Here is a 21,547-nt window from a genome sequence, read left to right as displayed (position 1 = left end):
CACTCTGGTAAAGCAGAGAGGGGATCTTCCTGGTTTGGGTTCTTTCGGTTGTGCAAGTTTCTGAAACATCTAACAGTGAAGAGCATCTTAGTTTGTTGAAGTCATTTCTTAAAACTGGTAACAGTGGATGGGGAGAGGGGTACTGATCATTACGAAGCCAAACCAAGGACAGCCTCTGTCACTTGTGCAAAACAGCATGGCAAACCACATTCCAAAACATGTTCTGGAGGGTAAGCTGGGGAACATGGACCTGTGCCAGTCCTGTTGTTTCCTGGGACCAACTACCTTGACATCGGAGTCCCAGTCTACTCCTTCTTCCCTTCCCTTTGCTGGAGTGGGTGGACCCCCAGCAGCCAGGACTCAAGCAGAACAGCACCATGACATGCTGCCTGGTTGCTCAGTCAACTGGCAAACGAGAAAAGAAAAAAGGTACCAATGAGACATAAATTCTACAGTCTCTTAAGAATTTCAACCAGACGAGACAAACCACCGTGTGTACCCATCCCTGGAGCTCAGCAAAGTGGGGGTGTTCCCCATGCCCTTCCCTCTCAGAGTTTAATCTGTCTGAAGGGTTCTTTTCTGTAGGTAAGTTTTAGAGGGCAGATAATGCATCAGTCCATTATTTAATGACTGTGTATTGCCAATAACTAAGCTGTCATTTCTTATAATAAGGCATACATGTTTTTGAAGCCATGACTTTGGCCAAAAGCAAACGGATCTCAGCTCTAATCCTCATGCTAACTCCCTCATCTTCTCCCAATCTCTTTCTGACTACTTCCTGCCCACCCCTTGACTGTAGCAATGCTGTATTCTTTGCAGCTCCCCCCAAGTGCCAACTCCAGCGTTGTTCCACGCTTTGCATGGGCTTCCCTGGGCTTACTCACTTTCTTCTAGCTCAGTGGTCTCCCAAGGCAGATACATGTGATGCAGTGCAGCGGAACGATGAAAGAACACAAGAGAAATTGTCTTCATACTCCCATTTTAATTTCATCATTTAAAATGCTCCTTTTTACATGTAACTTTTATAAGACACGCAGTATTAGTTCAGCAGCAAATGTATAATTTAAAGCTAACTAAACAAGCTCAATTTTTTACAGTTAAGAGTGCTTAATGGAACAGATCATATATGGGCCTCTGATCTAGCAAACTCCTACCCATCCTTCAGAATTCAGCTCAAATGGCCCTGCCCTAGGACACCTCCCCCCCAAGAGTGAGCCAGACCCAGCCACAGAGTTTAGCCATGTCTGGATGCCTGACATCTTCTCATACCTTAGGATTCAGCTTAGTATCTCCTCCTCTTTTTCCTGATCACCCTGGGCCAGTGATGTGCCTTGCTACCTGGTACCTCATTTGCCATCCTCCCATTTTTTTCCTACAGCACAAGTCCCCCCAGTCTGTTAGATTTACTTGTTTCTTGCCTGATATCCCCATCGGGACATAAACTCAGTGACCACAGGCCAGTCTTCTTGGCCTCCACAGCATCTCCCAGCTCCTACCAAACAGCTCCTTCCTATTCCATACTTATCTGTTGAGTGAGTGAATCTGATTTTCTCTTCCTTTCCTTAGACTATTATTTCCCTTTTAAGGTAACAAACGAGAAACTGATCAGTAGAAGACACATGAGCAAGAGACCATGCCCATTCAAATAAGCCTGCATGAGAGGTGTGATCCTGCAACACACCCTTTGCCACATCCCATCCCCAGAGCCCTTTCAGCAGACATTCTCCTCCCTGTTAAACAGATTGGTCTGAACTGGGTCCTTTCTTCCTGGAGGAGGAGCTAACAATGAATGGGGTGAACAAAGAGCTGCAGTGGGAGAAAAAGCAAAAGGACACAACGGCCCCCAAATTAGGGAATCATCCCTAACCAAGAGCTGACAGGGCGGAGCACCAGATCAGACTTCCAGTCTCAGAGCCCACGCTCCAGCTCAGTTATTCAATTCCACCCGCACACATCCCTCCCAACTCTCTTCAGCTCAGCTGCCACACCACCAGACATGCCCCCCAAAACCCAACAGTTTAGATAAGCTGTTGTGTTACGAGGACAATGCTATTTTAGGAGACCACAACTAACTTAAGATCCCTGAGGGTGAAGATGTCAGATAAACAACGAACTCTAATTACAGAGAGCAGAATGAGGTGAGCAAGGTTTCCTACCCCTCACCCACCCCCCAACCTTGACCCCTCTCCCCACTGAAGCAGGGAAGGGAAAAACACATCTTAGTAATTAACATACCACACAAGGCCGGCCGCCAATAATATTGAATCCCAGGGAGCCAGAGTCCCGATGTAGCACAAGAGTCAGACTTTTGGTTTCTTCACCCTGGAGGGAACAAATAAGTTCGAAATTTTAGTTACCAATAGGGAAGAGCCGGTAGCAATTTTTTTTTTCAATCTTAGTGGGCCCCAGGACTCTTAGGTCATCATTCCAACCCCTCCGTCTCTTGGGCAGTTTAAGCAAGGAAACTTTGAGGGCCCAAGCTGATGTGTCCTGGGCAGAGGAGGTTACAGGCCCTTCTAGACTCCCACCTAACCGTGCGGGGCCCGTGGAAGGACAGCGATGTCCAGACGTGCCGAATGAACGGACACTGTCCATCGATGACTCCTTGGTGTGCAAACGCATCCTCCCCAGGCCGGCCCGCTGCACGCCGGCTGTCTAGACAGCCTTTCTGTCTGTTCCTCAACCATTCTCAACAGCAGCATTCATGTTTTGTCATGAGAGGTTCAAGCAGCGATGTGCTCGGAAGTCTGAAGGCACGTGAGGCCTGTCAAGAGTCATCTGTGTTTGGGAGGCTTGAGGGGGAAGCAGCCCATGAAAAGTCAGATGCAAACGTGAAGGGAAACAGAAAGATCGTGCATCTCACTGAAAGGGGAGCGGGGGCCCTTGCACAACGTGATCACTGTCCCGTCCACAGGAGATGCCGGGCTGTTTAACAGAAAACACTCTGTTCAAAGGAGGCTGGTCAATGTGAACCCCTTCAAATCAAACCAGCAGAAGTCACTGAGGCAGGTCTCACTCCAGCCATGCTCGACTCCCAGAAGGGACAGCGGTGCCACGGTACCTTAACTAACACCCTCAAGTAACAGACAAATAAAAATAGACTTAACCTTATGTGGACACTGTCACTAAGCTGTGACATAAACACTAAGCTCACTGAGACACTTGTGTGACGTTTCCAGTTATTTGAACGATGTACAAAACTTCACAGGTACGGACTGCAGACCCTCGCAAATGCTCTGCTCACGGTTTCTGTTTAAACATAGTATTTAAAGGCTGCAGTTTCTAAAAATATGAAATACTCCATTCTAAGTTTTTTTTTAAGATGTATTTATTTATTTATGATAGACATAGAGAGAGAGTGAGAGAGAGAGAGGTAGAGACACAGGCAGAGGGAGAAGCAGGCTCCATGCAGGGAGCCCGGCGTGGGACTCGATCCCGGGACTCCAGGATCACGCCCTGGGCCAATGGCAGGCGCCATACCGCTGAGCCACCCAGGGATCCCCCTCCATTCTAAGTTTTTAAAAGACAACAACAACACTAACAGCTCATCACAAAATAGATTTTATTCTGATGTTTACTGCTTCCTGATCAAACCTTTGCCTATTTTTTCTGTGGAAATAAATAACAACATTTGAAGGGTGGGAATGTAAGCATCTGACCCAGGCACACAGGCAAGGGAGATCACTCTTTCTGACAGGCAGTGCCAATGGCTTTTCTAAAGCTCCATTTATTGCTACAGTTGTCAATGAAAAACTAGTTCCATATCTGGGCAGCAGAACTGTGCCCAACAGAAGCAAAAGAAAAATAATAATACATGTATATATGATTAACGGGCCTCAATATGTAAAATTATCTCCATGCTTAATGGGACATACCATATATGGGCCTCTGATCTAGCAAACTCCTACTCATCCTTCAGAATTCAGCTCACAACTGTTTCTAATGACTAGTTAGCTAGCATACAGAATTAAAAAGGTTAGAATTTTTTAAAATTTCCAAAATGTTATGTAAGCCTAAGCATCAATTTTCCAAACCCTGTGAAAAGAAAAATGACAATTTTTCATTTAGAAAAAGACAGTATTTTTTTTTTAATTTTTTTATTTATTTATGATAGTCACACACAGAGAGAGAGAGAGAGGCAGAGACACAGGCAGAGGGAGAAGCAGGCTCCATGCACCAGGAGCTCGACGTGGGATTCGATCCCGGGTCTCCAGGATCGCGCCCTGGGCCAAAGGCAGGCCCTAAACCGCTGCGCCACCCAGGGATCCCAAAAAGACAGTATTTGATGAAAGAACTAAGTGTCCTCTAAGAATAATGCAACAAAATATTCATTTCCACAGGCTCACCTACTTGCAATATATAGAGTATTTTAATACAAAAGATAAACAAGTCTCTATCAAGCTACTGTATCTAACCAAAAACAGCCTCTATAATAACCATCTATTGATTTTTCAAAAAATATTTCCAATCCACAGCATCACCATCCAGAGCATCTGTCTGTCAAGGGTACGGATATAATTAATTTGATCTATACAAGTTAACAAGGAACAACTATCACTGCTGTAACGGAATAGATACTCAGGATCAACCTGATAGTTCTGAAATGTAAATGTGATGATTCACAAACTGAAACAGTTTATATCTCTCTGCCTTGGGAAAGGAAAATCTTGGTAAGCCCATTTCTTGCAGAAGGGGTGAAAAAGTTAGAAATACACTGGAATTTGAGTGAGTTATCACACACATCCTACATTTCTGGTTTTGGTAATTAATAATAGAAACTGCACAGTTACATGGTAATTCAAGGCAGATGGCTCCAGTCTACAATCTCAAATGATGGACAGAAGAGAACACACAATCGAATTTTTTAAGACTAGTTTTAAATCTTGTTTGATAACCACTTATTCTTTCTAAAAGTGAAAGAAAAACAAAGAAATCTTATTACACTGCATTAACAATGATAGCAGCTCACATTTATTGGCTGCTTACTATGTGCCAGAAATTAAACATTTAGCCACTTTAATAAATCCCACCAATCTCATCGACTGGCACTATTACTAGTCTCATGATACCAGTGAAAGAGCTAGCTAGTAAGAGTTCAAGATGGTATTTGCTCTCTGATTCTAGACCCCAATTATTCTTCTACACTATTCTCTTTTCATGTGGAATGTAGAAAAGAATGTCACGTAGCTCAGCAATATCTGAGGTCCCTCTCAATATGGTTCAGTTGCTGGAGTTCCAAAAAGTTCTATAAAGGAACTCATGATAGGAAGTCTTACCCAGGAAACCAATGTCAGAACAAAACTCCACCTGTTCACGAAACTATTTCCCGAAAACTCAACCTGAGATGCCCAGACACCTAAGTCTGTACCCAGCCTCAGAGATCTCTCTCTAGGGAGAAGTGAGACAATGCCTGAGACACACCACTCCTTAGCCAAACAGCAATTTGCAAAGAATGTTCTGGAATAATCAGGCTGACCATTTACACTTCCTTGCCTGTCACAATCATCAGGGAGAAAAAGAGGTGTTTTCAGTTGTACAAGCATCTTGATATAGTCTGCTGTTTAGGAGGGTTACAACAGGCTTTAGGTACCACTGGTTATTTTAGGACTGATTGATAGTAGTGAGTAAAAAAGATTCACCACACGAGGCTGGGCACAGAAGAGAAAAGCTCCATCGGGGCGGAATTCCTCTCATTTCTCCATTTAACTACCAAAGGTAATTTTTTCTCAGACACCATGAACTTGATTCTGGCTTTTCCTTTCCATTCTTCCCTCCTCAAAACAACCTTAACTACTCTAATTTCTAATTCTTCAGAAAAAAAGCATGAATAGAGAATTTAAACACCAGACCTTGCACCACACATTTACATGTTAACATTAATTCCTGCTTAATCGTTTAACCTATTCCTGAGTTGAAAATGCATCAGGATAAAGGGCATTTAAATCATTCTTGTTCAATTATACTTCACCAATTAAAGAGACATATAAATGGCACAAGGGCAAAGGCTCCCATCAATGCTGCTTTGCTGACTTTTCATAGAGATAATGTTAACAAGCAGCTCTTTCATCCACAGGAAAATTTAACCAATATTGATCTGTTTGGGTAGCTTATCATAACCCATGCTTTGAAATTTTCCCAATGGCCCCTTGAAGTAAAACAAAGAAGGGAAAGAGCTCCATTTCACATAAACAACTGATTAAAACATCAGCTTTTTGAAGCAGGCGTTGTATCCATGCTCTACACTGGAGAAACTGAGGCTCCAAGAAATTCGGACATTTGCTTAAGATCACACAGCTGCAAGGAGGGAGAGCCAGGAATCAAGGTCCACGGGACATCAAGGTCCATGGGATGCCAATGTCCACAGGACGCCAACGTCCATACTCTTTGTACTCTGCGGGTAAATTCTGGCACTATATCCTAAAATCCCTTTGCCTCACAAGACTGAGCCTTCACATTAAAATGTCATGAAGGATTAGACATCTAATTAGTTTTGTAATTAGAGTTTCAAGCAAGGTTTCTTTGGACTATGTAATAATAGTGACGAAGATTGTCTATTATACCATGAAGGGTATCATAAGAGTATTATGCCCCCGACTGGAACGAGGTAATGGTTAAGATCTTGGACTCCAGAGTCAGAACCTGAGTTCAGTTTCCTCATCCACAGAATGGGGATAATAATAGTTTCTTCTCACATTACAGGGTTATTACAAAGCATGAATGAGATAGACAATCGCTAACAAGTGCCTCAGCACAGTGCTTGGCCAACAGAAGTGCTCAAGATACAGACAGGGCATAGTGTGTGATGGATACTACTGCTGTTCAGCAAAGAGGCCATGGCACTCTTTAACCACATAAATTACTCTGCCACAAAATCCAAGCAATAAAAAATGTCTAATCCCAAATTAACTTAGTCTGTCTGAGGCAAGTTTGGGAGAGCTGGGGCCTGAAGTTAAGCAAAATAGGATAATTATATACCCATTACACCATCTGGCCATCTGATGGGGGTTCCTTCCATGTACATGTCTTTTTTTTTTTTCCCCAAGTCTGGAGAAAGAGTGCCACACTCTAGGAGGGATGGCTAAGTGCCAGTAGACAGTTTTTATTCCAGAGATGGGAGCAGGAAACAAGTAAAGAAGACAGTGGGAAGCAGCTCAGCCTGGACCTTCAGTGGAGCAGAGCTAGGACAGGCAAATGATACTGACCTGGTGGGATATAGGGATGAGGAGGGGAAATCAGACAGAGGACATATCCAGGTCTGAGGAAGGTGGCCAAGGGCATGAAAAGGATGAGGGAACAGGTGTTGGCCCACAACAGCATAGGAGTAGCAGTAAGTCCAAGAACCTGTGGACTTGGAGAGGGACAGCGAAGCTAGAAGCAGCTGGGAAGATGGGGAGCTAGGGGTATTTGGGGTTTGCTGAGGCACTCGGACTGCTCCATGTCCTACCAGATTAGTGAGGCTTGATGGGCTGGGAAGAAATGGTAAAGAGTAAGATGACAATCAACAACAACAACAAAAATGAAGGTGAGCTGGCACCTCCTTGGCAGCTTTCCCTAGAGCTGCTCTTATTCTATTGCTCTTCCCCAAAGGCATGTGTCTCTTCCCTTCAGGAGACAGAGACCCCTCACCAAAAGCTGGGTGGCAGATGGAAAAGGCAAACTCCAGCTGTACTCTAGAGTCCAGTGACAGCACGGTTTCGGGGGGGGAGGGGAGGGGATGGAAGCTCCCAGCCTCCACCCCAAAACCCAGCTCACTAGCTGGGCCCCTAGTACACTGTAGGCCCTCCTTGGGAGGTGCTGAGGTCTTTAAGAAAGAACAGAGATATATTAGCCTTGGAGGAGATATGGGCACCATGCCCTAAATAATGGCATCAATAGTCTACAGTATTTACACCAGTAAGTCACAGGCAGAAATGGAAGCTCAATGCTCAGAAACACAATTGCTGACTGCACCAAACATACGCTTTGGTATCATATTTGAACAAGTAACTACGGGATCAAGGTTTAAATTGCCCAAAACACAATCTACTCAAATTTCAGCTCAAGGTCTCAGTGGACAAGAATCTGGGGGGAAAATAAAAACACAAGGGAAAAAGCAAAAATCAAATCTACTTTGTCAAAGTCACCTTATATGGTGGCTGGGGTTTTTTTTTTTTTTTTTTTTTTTTTCTGTTGTGTTTATGTCTGTGTTCTTAAGTGTCCAAGAACATGAACTGTCTTCTATAGGCAAGGTCCCTTTTCCTCTTAGATTTACTGTTACCATCCTCCTCCAAACAATCTGGCCTCGGAAGCTTGGAAGCATGCCATCTCCTAATCTGTGTGGTGGCCCCCAGAGCCCATCCATGCCACTGTCAATGTGGATTCTTTCTAAACGCTCCTTTCTGCCCAATGATGGGTGTTCCCCAATTACTGCTGTTGTGGGACTCACAGCCGAGAACTGGCTGGACTGGAAAGCTGCCCAGCGGGTTCTGAGAACTGTAATTGACTGACCGCTAGTCTGTGTATCTGGGGTGACATGACACCTCTCAGCCTCAGACTATGCAAAGCTCTCGGAGAGTCGCACAGCTGGGAACCAGCTCTGTCTGGTGACCAGTGACAAGAAAGCACAAGAATGTGCTGCGGTGGGGGCTGGGAGACCAGTATGCTGAGCTGGCTGCCAAAACTGCTGCACTCCAGAGATGAAGTTGTCTTCACTCCCTACACTAAAATGTTTTTGTCCTCTTTGTCATTCAAACTATGTTTCCAATGGTGAAGCACCTTGCGCCAACCTCCTCCGGAGAATTCAACCTCCGGTTCTAAAGGAGTGATGTTCTCGATATTCTCAGATGAACACCAGCAGGGAAAACTGTTCAAGCCTCAAACTGAGGGCAGTCATGGGGTTGATGCACATGAACTGAAAATGGTTGAGACAATCAATGGAAGTATTAGTGGTATGTACCGGTCACCAAAATAAGTGCAGCTAAGACAAGAAGAGGCAAAGCACATGGAGAAACAGAAAGGGACAGAGAAATAGCTTTTCTGGAGTCATTATAGCTCCAGAATAGTATATATAAACTCATCTATAAGCCAAACAAGTTATTTTTGGAAAACAGTGTAAGAGAAGTATTCCCTTGGCCAAATATACATATTTTCCAGTCTGCAGCTATGTTTAAATAACCTGAGAAATCCCCACACACTTACTTCTCTATTCCCATGAGTTTGATTTCAAGTTTGTACCTCTAATTTTTGTCAACTCATCTCTTTCCTGGTGACCATCCACAAGCAATACTTCACACCAAGAAACAGGCAAGAACAAACCTGATTTATAGGGCTACAGCATTTTCACATTTCCACTTGATGGACTATAAGGTAGTTTCATTTAGTCTTTGAGATGTAAACCTTCCATCACTCAACCTGAAGCATTTTCCTCTGCAAATCAGAACGCAGGGCAAGGCTACCCAGCGGTAACAGTCTAAGTTCTTGCTTGCAGAAAGGCAGGTGCTCTGCCCCACTCACCTCTCCCAAGCTTAGTTAGTTCTGGTGAGACAGAAATACACCTAACAACCCCTGAGCCCTCACATTATTCACGAGCCTAATCCTCCTCCTTCCCAAGGCAGCCCAGGGCTGCTACCCTGACACAGTGCAACTGACCTGCATATTCCTCTTTCACCCACCAGAAACTCGTGAGATAGTAACCCAGAGAACTGGTCACTCAGAGCAGTGCAAGGCTCCCAATGAAACTGTGACCCTCTGAGCAAAAGCCCCTTTCCGCGTCTGCATTACATCACTTCAAATTTCTAATGTTTCTTCAGCACTTCATTTAGAAAAGATCTAAAAACCTACAGGTGCCAGGCACTTAACAGATGTTCAATAAATGCTCCTTAAGTCTCACTGCGCACTTGACATAACATCATCTGGTTTAATCCTAAAGCCAACTCTATCAGCTCACATATTATTATCCTGTTTTAGAGATAAGACAATTAAATTAAAGCTTACAGGAGGTTGCAAAAGACCTCCAAGAGGCCCTCAACAATGAGATAGAGGGAACACATGAACCCTATTATCACGGACTCCAGAGTCTGAATCCTAACCACAGACTGACCACCAGCTCAATTCAGGGTACTCTGAATCCCGCCTGTTTATATAAGGCCCACATCCAACCCTGAGCCACAACCTAAAAAGACCGTATCATCTTCTGATCCATGTTCAGCAGAGACAAGGGACACCTAAAAACAGCTTCTAGAGAAATTCTAAGGGTGACCTCTCCACCCAGGGCCCATTTCTGCATACCCACTGCCCATGAGAGAGTTCAGCCCTCCCCATTCCTGGGGGGAAGAAGCTGCTGCGAGCTCATTCACACACAGGCTGCAAGGTATCTCTATCCCTCAGGTTCCCTGTGAAAATATATACGGAATGCGTGAGAAAGATGGATGCCTGTGTCCATCTGTTAGTTATTTTCTTTACAAGACTAATCATTATGTTATACCACTTCCCTTTTTTATTGGAACAGGCTTATTAGAACACCATTAGTTCAGGGGGGGACGGAAACTAATCTGCAGCAAGAAAGCTTTACTGAACAAAGAATAGTAAGACTTGCATTGTGTTTTCAAAAACCCCAGTGGGTGTGATTGATCCCATGGGTTAAAGCTGTTCAAATTGGCCTTTGTATCCAGGAGTGCCTATCACAGTGCCTGGCAAGCTATGCATTAGGACATGAGGAGCTAAACTGCAAGAATACATTAGGAAGGATTTCATTTTCTTCCTACCATCAACCACTCTTTAAATGACTAGCATGAAAATTAGAGAAATGAGTCACTATTCCATCCAGGATACCATCTCTTTAATTCTTTTTGTTATGTTTTGTTGAAATCGCTTTCATAGGATGTTCTATGCTCCATGTGTTCTATACTAGAACTTTGAAAATGGGAATTACGGCACGGGAAGAACACACTTCACCAGCATGGACCAGAAGCCATCAGACCAACTAAATAGAGCCGAAGGAAGATGCTGGGAGAAGGTGTTTAATTTTCCAAGCCTCTGTTTCTCCATCTATAATACGGAAAGTATTGGTTTATGGGTACCTACCTCATAGGATCTTTCTGAGTATGGAATAAAATGATGTACCTATACCTCCAATTAACATAGTGCTTGCATATATAATAAGAGTCCTCTGGAAACATATATAAGACTTCATAGGAAACACTGCCTCAGGGGAAAATGCTTTTCTTATTACGGTGATAGTGTATGAGCCTGGAGTCAGATGCTGGGTTCAAATCCACAATCTATCCCATTCCACTATCATCTTTCATGTAGATACTAAAATGATTTCCTTTCTCACTGGTCTTTTTGCTTCCACTTTTATTCCCCTTTATTTTTTTTTAAAATATTTTCTGTGAGAGACGCAGAAACAGGCAGAGGCAGAGGCAGAGGCAGAAGCAGGTTCCTTGCAGGAAGCCTGATGTAGGACGTGATCCCCGGACTGGGATCACGCCCTGAGCCGACGACAGATACTCAACCACTGAGCCACCCAGGCATACTGCAAATCCCAGTTTTATACTGATAATCTGTGTAATTTTTGGCCTTAACCTAGCTTTTATCTAATCTGTTTTATAATCTGCCTCTTTTACCAAAAAAGGAGATCTACCTAACGAAAAAGATGGAGAAGCTCACATATGTGCATACGTAAGGCACCCTAAGTGAATAATATTTTTTCTTTTATGCTCCTTGGTCTATAGTCTAACACATAACTGCCTTATAGATACTTATCCATCTAATAATTTTAGAGAGGCAAGCGACATTTCCCAGGGCAGAAAGGACCACTTAAAAATGTGTATCACCAGAAGTCCCAATTCAAAACTTTGTTATAATCATGTAATCCAGTGTAGCAAACATATTGTAAACCAGATCTTAATTTTTTTTTTTTTTTTTTTGTAACACTTAAATGAAATGGATTGACAGCCCACAATTCCTTCAGCTGAGCTGGGCTGTTTTGTTAGATGCGCTATGAAATGGTTATTTGCTGAAGCTTTCCAGAAACAGAAAATATACTGAAAGGTGAACACTCTGATACATTTCAAAGTGTTTGGACATCTGGAACGCCTTTTGATACAATTGTCTATTAGACTCACTTACCTCCAGGAGTTCTGAAATGGACAAAATCGTTTCTGGGATTTGGTGCTTGATACAATTTGATCTGGGTGGATCTAGCAGAACAAAAAGAAAGCCTCCCAAAAACCTGGGAACAATTTTGTTAACTTGGGGGTCACAGAAAAACTCATTCTTTTTCAATACGAGCTCACTGTTGGTTAGCAATCTGAAAAGTTGTGACGGCTGACAAGACAGCCTTTTCAATCTTGAGTTCACCCACTGAACAAACACATACTGAGAGCTTACAGTGCACATGGCAATCTAGTGCCCTGAACACAGCTCTGCAGACAGACGTGCTCCCTCCTGGAGAGACAAAATAAAGAGCCCTTGCAATTATTCAGTTACAGCTATGATAAGTGCCACTCAGGAGGAGTACCAAAATGAACATCTCAGGGTACCAGACTTGGTCTGGGAGATCACAGAGAGCTTTGTGGAGATGGTGATGCTTGAACTGGGATGGGAAGGATGGAAAAGTTATCTAGTGATAAGCAAACCCTAAATGCTGACATAGAGGCAGAGGCAGGAGGGGAGAGTTGGCAAACTAGCAGATTACCTAGTGATTAGCTGGAAAGACTGTTGCTGGTAGAGAAAAGAGTGCCGGGATGCGGGGAGAGGTTGGGACATATTAATGGAACTGCCAGAGAGCACTAAAACTGGGAAAGAGAGAATACAGAGGTTAGGAATACAGGCACACAGATGATGACTGGTAGGATCCAGAGCATGCTGGACCTTACAGACACGCAACAGAAACTGGAAGGCAAATGCAGGGTTTGAGAAGGAAAGGTGCTATCAGATTGACATTTCTAACAGATTATTCCTGGTGCTAGGTGATAGCAGGGAAGCAAGAAGGTATGTAATGGTAGCAGCTGTGACCCAGGCAAGAGATGATGGTGGCTGAGACCAAGGCTGATTTTGTTCCCTGGGTGACATCTGGCAGTGTCTGGAGACATCTGTGATTATCACGACTTAGGAAGTACTACTAGCATCTAGGAGGCAGAGGCCAGGGATGCTGCTAAACATCCTATAAAATAATGAGCATTGCCCCCATCCCAAAACACATACAACTAACAATTATCTAACCCAAAATGTTCATAGATGGAAGTTGGAAAACCGTGGTTTGGACCACGGTGATCATTTGATGGGGATGGAGAGCAGGGAACAGATTCAGTTAAGTGTTTTGGAGGCAAAATTAAGAGTTACTGATGGACTGGATATAGAAGTAAAAGAACAGAAGGAAATCAAGGACAGGTCTCCAGTTTTTCAACATTTCTAAGAAAAGTTATGTTCACAACTTTCCCTTTCTCAGAAAGCCAGAGAAGTCTGCTGTGAAATGCTTTTGTTCCCAGAAATCAGGTGGGAAAAGAGGACGGCAGCAAAACTCTAACTTAAGCATAATGTCACCAAGTCGGCTGTAGCTCAGATGTGGCTTCCTATTAAAGATGCCTGTCAGGCCGTGGTTACCTACTGTATAACTGCTGGGTTTTATAACTTTACCTTGGTCTGTGCTAGGAGGATACCAAAACATGGTTGTCTATGGCTACACCTGAATCCAAACTCTCTATCCAGCTGAGCAGCTACTCAGCATGACAGGTCGACCAGCATCACCTGGGAGCTTGTGAGAAACACAGACTCTCGGGCCCCAAACCAGCTGTAATGGATCGACACCTTTATGAGCAAGCCTTGGGAATCTTGTGTTCTCCAGGTGATTCTGGTCATAGGGAGGTTTCAGAAGCACAGCCCCCAGTACCCGCTACAGAACAGGAGACACGGTGCCTAAGTGGGTACAGCACAGACAAACGCTCAATACTCAGCTAGTGTCAAAAACCTCAAAGTTAAGATAATTTAAATAATGCCAGATCATTTCATGGAACAAGGTCTGGGCCTTGAAGGGCTGGTATTGAAAATCTTTTGAGTGTTTCTTATCTACTTCAGCTTCTTACAGAGATAAACATTAGGACTTATTACCAAAAAAAAAAAAAAAAGTGTTGTGCATGAGAGTTTCCAAGCAATATAAATCCTTCTGCCTTTTGGAAGAGAATAAACAGTACCCAGCAGGAGCAGAGAGTCGGCCAATGAAATAAACAAGTTCTTAAACTGCTCACAGTGGGAGAGGTTTTTCTGGCTGAGGTAGGAACAGCAAAAGCTTTCAGCAAGGGCCATGGAGGGTTAACTGCGGGGCTTTTAAGAGGTGCAAGCTTCCCCAAGGCCTCAGCCAGGGTCTGAAGCCAGGGAAAGGACCTTGTGCAGCCTGCAGGCCAGGCCATTCTTGGCTGTCCTTGAGGCTAGCATGGAGGCGCACGAAATTCCAAGAAGGGCTCCAACTCCAGAAGGGAACTTGCTCTGTAAGCTCAAAAAGCAACATCTTGTTCCTAAACTTAATACCCTTGATTATCCTACTGGTTCACCCAACACAGCCTCAAAAACATCCCCAGTTCAGATTCAAGTATCGTATTTTTCGATTCTGAGAGACGGTTTACCCAAACACTCCAGAAAGAAAACAGAAAGGCAAGAAGAAATAATAAACTAGCTTAACAATGAATGATGTCTAAACTCTGGGGTAGTGAATGGCTTATTTATAAATAAGCATCACTTAAAACTACGCAGGAAGTCCACATGACAGCATAAACAAGAGAAACTCAGGAACTCCTTTGCCCCAAACCCGGCGCCTGCTACAAGACCAAGCTTTGCCCTCTGTTTTGGTGACTCGCGGGCTCACACCAGTCTTTTGTAGCCTGTGCGGTCCTGGGTGAGCCTCCAAGTTGTAAATATTTGCCCTTCACCCAGAGCTGGCCAGCTGCTGAGACTGCAGCTGACAGGCCAGGGGGCCAGGATGAGGGGGTGGGGAGTGGGGAGACAGAAAACTTGCAGGCCTGGTGTGCTAGTAGAGAAGAGGGGGTTGGGAGAGGGCTGTGAAAGGCAAAGCAGATACAGGTCCCTGGGAGCCCCTCAGGCATATATGTTCTCCTCCACTGCAGCCATATGGAATAGGCAACCGCATAGTGGCACCAAGCCCCTCCGTGTTTGTACCACGTGGGGCCTTTGCAATCAGGAAAACCCTGGTTCTCAGCATGCGATTTTGTGCAGCACACACCCCAGCCCCAGACAACACCTGATAATATTTGGACACATTCTTAGTTGTCACATCTTGGAAGGCAGGATGGGAGTCACCATGGTATCTACTGGGTGAAGCCAGAGACACTGCTAAACATGTTACCATCCGGGGGACAGCCTCCTATAACAGAATGGTGGGGTGCAAAATGTCTAAGTGTCAATGTATCCCAAGGTTGGTAGCTCTGATGTAGAACCTGAATCCCCCACTCCGTTCTCTGACTGACGGAGTATGGCTTTGGACAAGTTCTAGGACTGCTCTGAGCCTGCCTCCTCCCTCTCAAAGGATTAAACAGATAATGCCTGTGCTTCTCACAGTTGCTGGCACACAATAAACACTCAAAAAAAAAAAAAAAAAAGGTACTTGTGGTTACACTGAGGCAGCACAGTAATGCTTAAGACCTGGGACTGGTGGGACACTTGAGTGGCTCAGTCAGTTAAGTGTCTGCCTTGGGCTCAGGTCACCATCCTGAAGTCCTGGGATGGAGCCCCTTGTCAGGCTCCCTGCTAAGTCTGCTTCTCCCTCTCCTTCTACCCCTCCCCACTTGTGTTCTCTCGATCGCTTGCTCTCTCTCCCTCAAATAAATAAAATCTTGAGGAAAAAAAAAGACCTGGTGCTGAAGAGACCAGCACAGGAGAGCTCACTCTGGCACTGAAAAGCTGTTGTTACCCAGAACCAGGCACGACTGACCTTCCCTAGAGCTTGGTTTCTTCGTCTACAAAACGAGAAGCATCACACCTGCCTCTCTTGATTAAAAAGGGAACAACTGAGAAGTACTCAACATAAGGCCTAGAGCAAAGCCTTCGCTATCGGGGGCCATTGTAATTACACCAACTACCAGCACAAGGGGATGGCTCAGGGGGAGATGTTAAAGATAACTGCAGGCAACATTTGTGGAGCATTCGCTCTCTGTCAAACACGGTGCCAGGTCTTTCAAACATTCTCTCCCTGAAGGCTGACAACCACCTATTTTACATTCAGAAAAACTGAGGCACCTGGAGGTTAAGCCACACAGCCACCTGGCTGGCTAGCAAAAAGCCTAAATCCTGAGACAGTTCCAATTCCTGAGGACTCACTCTCAGTCATTACTCTATTATGTTTGGTGGCGCCTCCTTTTTTTTTTTTTTTTTTTTCCTTTTTTTTCTGGAATCCCCGGATGAACGCCACAGCCGGTGCCTGGCTGTGTTTTACCCCTGTGTCACATCTCTGTGGCCCCGTTTCTAACTTTAGAGAGGCTAAGCAGCTTGCTCAAGGTCAGCCAGCCAGCTAGCTAGCTGGCAGCCAAGCCCGCGTCTGAATCCAGCTCTCACTCACTCCAGGGGCCTGTCCTCTGAACTTACTCAGAACTGTGTGGTTTCGTTTACCCTTTCTGGAATTCCCAAGGATGCACGGATACAGTTCACCCCGCGTGTCAACATCTCATCCTGTGCGCCACGTGTAGAAGGGAACTTTCCGACCCTAAAAGGGGGTTATTAAGCAACTTCTCCCCCTCCTCCTCCCCGCAAGATCACGGAGCCGATGGGAGCCGCACAGCCCCTGGACACAGTTCTGACCTGGAGGCTGCACTCATTCCCGCTCTACGCCCACCGACAGTGGGCTCCTCTGGGTCTTTCCAGACGCCCCGGAAGCTGCTGCAGCTACATGTCCCCCTGGGCACGTAATCCTCCGCGGACCACGGTTTCCCAGCTGAAGCTACTTCAACGACGGTGCAACAGCTGGCTAAGCCGCGGAGGAAGGAGGCAGGGATGCTCCTGGAAGTGCCAGGCATCCCGGTGCCCAGAGGAGGCGGGAGGCGGGAGGGGGCCCCTCCCCAGGGCGCGCGCGGCAGGGGGTCGGGGTCGGGGTCGGGGCCGGCGGCGGGCGCCTACCTTGCCGCCGGGCGGCGCGGCCACGCAGCGGCTGAGCGAGTCGAGACGCGCGCTGTACTCGGTGAACTTCTTCTGGTAGCGCAGGGCGGTCATCTGCAGCTCCAGCTGCGCCGCGGCCAGCTGCGCCACCAGCGACTTCTCGCGCTTGCCCGCGCGCAGCGCCTCCTTCTTGAGCGCCTTGTGCAGCGCGCCCAGGCGGGCCTGCAGCGCCCCGTTGTGCGCCCGCAGGGCCCGCGCGCAGCAGTGGCCGCCCGCGCGCTGCTCGCCGTGCGTCAGGGGCAGCCCGCAGCCCTCCTGGCAGCGGCCCACGGGCCGCGCGTCGCACCCGTCGCGCATGTGCGCCTCCACGTCGCGCCGCAGCAGCACCTGGCCGCAGCCCGCGTGGCGGCAGCGCGCGGGCGCGAAGTCGCAGCGCTCCAGGTGCTCGGGCAGCTGCTGCAGCTTGACCACCCGGCCGCAGCCGCGCGCCGCGTGCGCGCACTTGATGTCCAGCTTGAGGATGAGGCGCTTGAGCGGCAGGACGTGGTTGAGCTCCTTGGCCGACAGGCGGCCGCGGCAGCGCGCGGGGCAGCTGCCCTCCTGCACCACCCAGGGCAGCACGCAGCCGGCGCAGAAGACGTGGCCGCACGGCGTGGTCAGCGGGTCCTCCAGGACCTTGTGGCACAGCGCGCACTTCAGGTCCGGGTCCACGTCGCCGTCGAAGCGGTCCAGCTCGAAGCCCATGGTGGCGGCCGGGGCCCGGGGTCGCCGCCGGGCGGCCGGCCGCCCCTCCCTCCCTGCGAGGCAGCCCAGACACGCCGGCTGCGCCGCCCGCCCGCCCGCCCGCTCGCTCGCTTGCTCTCCCCGGACTGAGCCTAATTGCTCCAGACTTCCTCGGAAAATGCCCGAGGAACAGGACTCCTCCGGCCGTATATGCGCGAGCGCGCGCGCACGCACATCCCGCCTCGGCTGCCTCCCCCCCCCCCCCCCCCCGCCCTGCAGCAAGGAGGAGGCCAGGAAGGCGGGGGAGGATGGGGGGACCCAGGGGCTGCCCAGCCCACCGGCCCGCCCGGGACGCCAGCCGGGGCCCTTCCCCCCGGGGACTCCTCTCTGCTCTTGCACTCTCCGCTGTCGGATACCGACGCGGGCCCAGAGCGCTCCAGGTTTGGAGCTGAGGCTGCCGCCGTCGCCTAGACGGGTTCTCCTGGAGCCCCTTCCGGGGCAGATCCGGACTCTTTTAGTCCTCTCCCCCGCCCCCCTTCTTCTTCTTAGCTGTGGGCGGAGAAGGAAAGCTATTTTTTGAAGGCCCGCTATGTCCGCACTTACGGTCTTTATTTATTTCATTTCAGGGAAAGTTACAGAGCCTGCGGAACGCTCCAGCTACTACGGTTCAGACCGGAGGCCTGGCGGACCCCAGGGTCTGGGCGGCCCGAGGTTTGCAGGACTGGGGGTGCAGATGTGCAGGGGTGGATGGCGGGGACCAGGGCCCCGAGCCCGCTGTCGGGTGGGAGAGGCTGGAGCGCTGGCCCCGGCCGCTGCCCTGAACACCTCTGGAGCGTCCGCGCTTCTAAATCGGTCCCTTTTAAAAGTCATAAGGACAGTGCTCCGGGAGAGTGTTAGCGCCTTTTGAAAATCATTTCACTGCCTTACAGAGGAAGTAACACCCTGGCCCTACAAGGTTAAAAATCGCGCCAAGTATAGATCTTAGAGAGATCCTCCCATAACGCACCCCCACCCCCACCCCCACCCCCACTCATGTGAACTGTGCTCCTTCAGTTTTTTTTTTTTTCCCCCTTTGTGTATACTTTGTTATAGTTCCATTTTCCAATCGGAGAAACTCAGGCTGGGAGAAGGGGAAAAAAAAATGTTTTTGTCCAGTAAGGTCCTCCTACAGCAGTGTTTCGCAAATTTTAATGGGGATGTGGATTCTGATCCAGTAGTCTGAGGCGGAGCTTGAGACTCTCCATGTTAAAAGAGCTTCCAAAAAAAAGGCTGTTGTGTCTGGTCCGTGTACCTCCACTTCTTTGGAAAGTGGCCATCCAAGACTCTGAACTTCTTCCTTCTACTTCTACTTTCAAGCAGTGTAGTGAGCCTTGTAGCTTTCAGAAATACTCCTGTGTGTTGGAACAGTAGATGGGGATTCCAGTTTAGATTATAAATACATAGCATCATCCATGGATTTGGTGATTTTTTTTTTCCTCCCAAGGCCATAGACATTGCTAAAAAAATAAAAATGAAAATTAAAAAAAAAAAACATGCAGTTAACACTGGCAAGAAAGAAATCAAACTATGGAACTCTCATTTGGATTCTGCTGCCAGTTTCTGAATAGTGAAGTGGAAAAGTTGGATCTCTGTGTTTAGTGTGGCTCTGAGGTCTAGAAAGTGGGATTACAGCATCCATTTTGTCTAATTGCTTTTACTTGTCTTCTTTATCTGGCGGCTAAAGCCCCGTGACCTTCACTATTTAGCTGCTTCACAGAGTGAAAGGATTGCCTTGATGTCCACAGGATTACTTGTTTTGAACTGACCTTTAAAAAGTTGTCACTGACTAGATTTTTCAGTGCATTATTGAGGTCACTGGACAGTGGTCTTAAATCAGTGTTGGTGGCATTTGTTGTCTATTTGTGGTAGAGGCTTTCTTTTCATTGCTTTAATCAATTAATGCATTTCTTTGATAGTACATGGGGTGGAATATAATTGGCCTTTGTTCAGATAAGCATGTGCCAGGAATCCTCCATCAGTATATTTATTAAGCGGCTCACAGTTTCTCAGATAATGAGTAAGAAACACATTCTTTGAACAAAGGTGTGTGGGCTTGTCAGTTTCACAGGGTGGGCTAGTGTCAACAGGGGGATAATCTTCAAACCAAACTGGTTTTGAGAAACAGGAAAAGCTCATCATACACCATAAATGGGAAATGAGTGCTTGCTTTGAGTGTCAGCTTATTTTAGGAGCCACCCACCACCACTCCCCACCCCACCCCCCAACAGACCTAGAGGTGGTTGATGAAATGCTACAGTGGAGACCACAGAGAATCTATAATGTAATGGGAATTGGCCTCTTTAGGCAAAAGCAGTCTGTCTGAGCCACTCCTCTGGTTAATTTTAGAATAAAAAATTTTGGAAGTCCAAAAAAAAAAAAAAAAAAAGCCTTCCTAGAATGTCAGAGTTGTCAGACCATGTGTATTATTTAGTGGCTTAATTCAACAGGGAGACTGAGAACCAAAAAGGTTTTAAAAAAAAAAATAGACAATTTAGGGCAAGGTCTCTCAACTTCAGCACTGCTGATAGTCAAGTAATTCTTTTCTGTGCATGGTAGGATGTTCAGCATCTCTGGTTACTGTCCACTAGATGCCAGTGGCAGCCCCACCTTCACCCCCCAGTTGTGACAACCAGATATTGCTAATGTCCTCTGGGGGCAAAATTGCCCTAGATTGAGAGCCACTGGTTTAGGGCGACCTTTCATTAATTGCTGAAGTCGGGCAAGCACTAGCAGCCCACGTCCTCTGCTGGCCATAGAATGACCTGGTCAATGCAGCACAGTGAGAAACGGGTGTTAAATTGCAAAGTTGAGGCAGCACACTCATAAACACGAATACACGTGGTCGGAAGGTGAATGTTTGGCACTGGTCTGGCAGGCCCTCTGAGAAAAGGAGCTAGTTTTTCTGACCTGGATGAGTTTTTCTGACACATCCACAGTCACAGAAGCTGCAGACTGTTCATAAGCAGATGATTCCTTGGAAACAGTGGACTGCTCACTTTGCAAACACTTCTTGTGGCACCCACCATCTCTGCCATCACTCCTTCCTTCTGCAGTCTGATTCAGCACTTTCCAGCCAAAAATGATCCCAAGCCTCATGGAAATGCTATGTCCACCATCACTCTGGTTTTAAATTTTGTTCTCATTGTCTTTTCAATCACATTTAATCAGAAGATGATAACTTCTGCCCTTTTTTGAACGGGTACTCCATGCCAAACATTGTACTCACTACTTGACCTTCATTTTTCTCATTAATCCTCGCAGCACATCCCAAAGTATAGGTCATTAGCTCCAGTTTACAGATGAAGAAACTGAGGTTTACAGAGATTTTGAAAGTTTTCAAAATAGCAGTCAAGAATATAGACAGAAGGACTCCAGAACCCTCACATTAACCTCTATGAGCATTATGCTGCCCCTTGAGGAACCCCTAACTTCTCAGGAGTTATTACTATTACAAATGATGTAGAAAATCACTCCATGCCCCCAACATTACTCACTTCCTCCTTCCCCCATGAACCTTTAGCTTCCCCTAGGCTTTCAATAATTTGTGGGTTCAGTACTAGAGAAAGCAAAAAAGTCAGGTTTTTGCTTTTTTTTTGGCAGTTTCTCAGTGCTTAAATATTTATACTCTAGTAGCTGAAATAGCATCATACAGTTTGATTAAAAATTTTTTTTCCAAGTAGCAGTACTACCAGAAAGTGAGATGTAT

General features: G+C 46.6%; 1 protein-coding gene across 1 annotated transcript in view; it reads right to left on the bottom strand.

Annotated features, from left to right (window-relative positions):
- The window catches only part of PDZRN3 (PDZ domain containing ring finger 3), a 238,032-nt gene extending 220,128 nt beyond the window's left edge, over positions 1–17,904 (bottom strand). Inside the window, exons 1-2 of the mRNA XM_077858050.1 lie at positions 17,101–17,904; positions 2,236–2,322 (exon numbers count right to left, since the gene is read on the bottom strand). Coding sequence (XP_077714176.1) covers positions 2,236–2,322; positions 17,101–17,823 — 810 coding nt within the window. The 5' untranslated portion in view covers positions 17,824–17,904. The remainder of the gene's footprint in view (positions 1–2,235; positions 2,323–17,100) is intronic.
- Positions 17,905–21,547: the final 3,643 nt, after the last annotated feature.

Source organism: Canis aureus, chromosome 19 (genome assembly GCF_053574225.1).
Source record: "Canis aureus isolate CA01 chromosome 19, VMU_Caureus_v.1.0, whole genome shotgun sequence".
Taxonomy (NCBI): Eukaryota; Metazoa; Chordata; class Mammalia; order Carnivora; family Canidae; genus Canis; species Canis aureus.
This window is presented reverse-complemented; position numbering and strand designations above follow the sequence as displayed.